The 1,402-nt window shown below is 51.4% G+C and overlaps 1 protein-coding gene across 1 annotated transcript in view; it reads left to right on the plus strand.

Moving 5' to 3' along the window:
• The first annotated feature begins 1,176 nt into the window (after positions 1 to 1,176).
• LOC102427081 (zinc finger protein 345-like) overlaps positions 1,177 to 1,402 on the plus strand; it is an 18,282-nt gene continuing 18,056 nt past the window's right edge. The window contains 1 exon segment of the mRNA XM_014445750.2: positions 1,177 to 1,391. Coding sequence (XP_014301236.2) covers positions 1,359 to 1,391 — 33 coding nt within the window. The 5' untranslated portion in view covers positions 1,177 to 1,358.

Here is a 1,402-nt window from a genome sequence, read left to right on the forward strand (position 1 = left end):
AGTGAGGGAAACCTGTTGCTGTGGTCTATTCAGAGGAGCCAGGGCCTCAGTCTTCAATGTTGATGGGAAGAGTATTTTTGTAAGATAATAGGGGAGAGCCCTAGCTGGTGTGGCTCAGTGGATAGAGCGTCGGCCTGCGGACTGAAGGGTCCCGGGTTCGATTCCGGTCAAGGGCATGTACCTTGGTTGCAGGCACATCCCCAGTAGGAGATGTGCAGGAAGCAGCTGATCGATGTTTCTCTCCCATCTATGTTTCTAATTCTCTATCCCTCTCCCTTCCTCTCTGTAAAAAATATATATGATCCCAGACTGTTCAAATTCGGACTTATCATAGCATCATTAACTTCAAATCCATACTTATATTTTGCTTATTAATAGTAAATTATTAAGTAACAACAAGTGAGTAATTGGGGTTTAAAGTTTAGGGAGCATCAGACTTGAAAAAGTGCAAGTTGGCGACCATAAATGTACTAACAAATAAAAATGATTTCTGGGAGGAAACTACTAGTAATTAGTCACTCCTGTATTACAGAGTGGGAAGTGGAATATGAAAATGAGGAAATAGCAATCACTGTATATGCACAGGCGCACAAATCTACACCCCATTTTCTAAACAAAAGGAACAGGCTTTGTGATACATATTGAAAAAGTTAAAAGTATACCCACTTGACTCACATCCTCTTCCAGTCTGCCCTCTTCCCTTCACCATTTATTTATTTATTTATTTTTTTTTTACCATTTATTTTTTAAAAAACTTTTTTAAATTGATTTCACAGAGGAAGGGAGAGAAACATCCATGATCAGAATCATTGGTCAGCTGTCTCCTGCGCGCCCCCTACTGGGGATGGACCCCGCAACCTGGGCATGTGCTGGCGCCCGGAATCGAACCTGGGACCCTTCAGTCCATAGGCCGACGCTCTAGCCACTGATTCACACCCTGGGGGCCCCTCACCATTCCTGATCATTCCTCAGGCTGGCCCATCCTCTCATCCAAGCATCAACACCTTCATTCTGGTGCTGCGGTCACTGGGAACTACATTACCCAGAAGAACGTGCGCGAGAGACCGGATGATGAGCCAATGGCGGCTCAGGGATGAGGCACTTCCGGTCTGTGGATCCCGCCAAGGCGGGACTTCCGTCCTCTTCCCTTGGCGGTCACTCGGGTCCTCACCGGCCTTTTCACCGCGTCGGAGGCTTGCGGGTCGGTGGGCCCGGGACGACGCGCTGGAACCTGCAGGCGCCAGAGGCCCGGTTTCCGCCGCGCGGACGCGGGGGTGAGCCCGGCGGCTCCACCGGGGACTCGCGGGGACGGGGACCGACAGCCAGGCCGCCCCCGCCCGCTCCGCCCGCAGTTCCCGATGGCGGGGGCCGCGCCGAGGCGCCCGGATGAGGTGAGCGCTCC

Source organism: Myotis lucifugus, unplaced genomic scaffold (genome assembly GCF_000147115.1).
Source record: "Myotis lucifugus unplaced genomic scaffold, Myoluc2.0 scaffold_482, whole genome shotgun sequence".
Lineage (NCBI taxonomy): Eukaryota > Metazoa > Chordata > Mammalia > Chiroptera > Vespertilionidae > Myotis > Myotis lucifugus.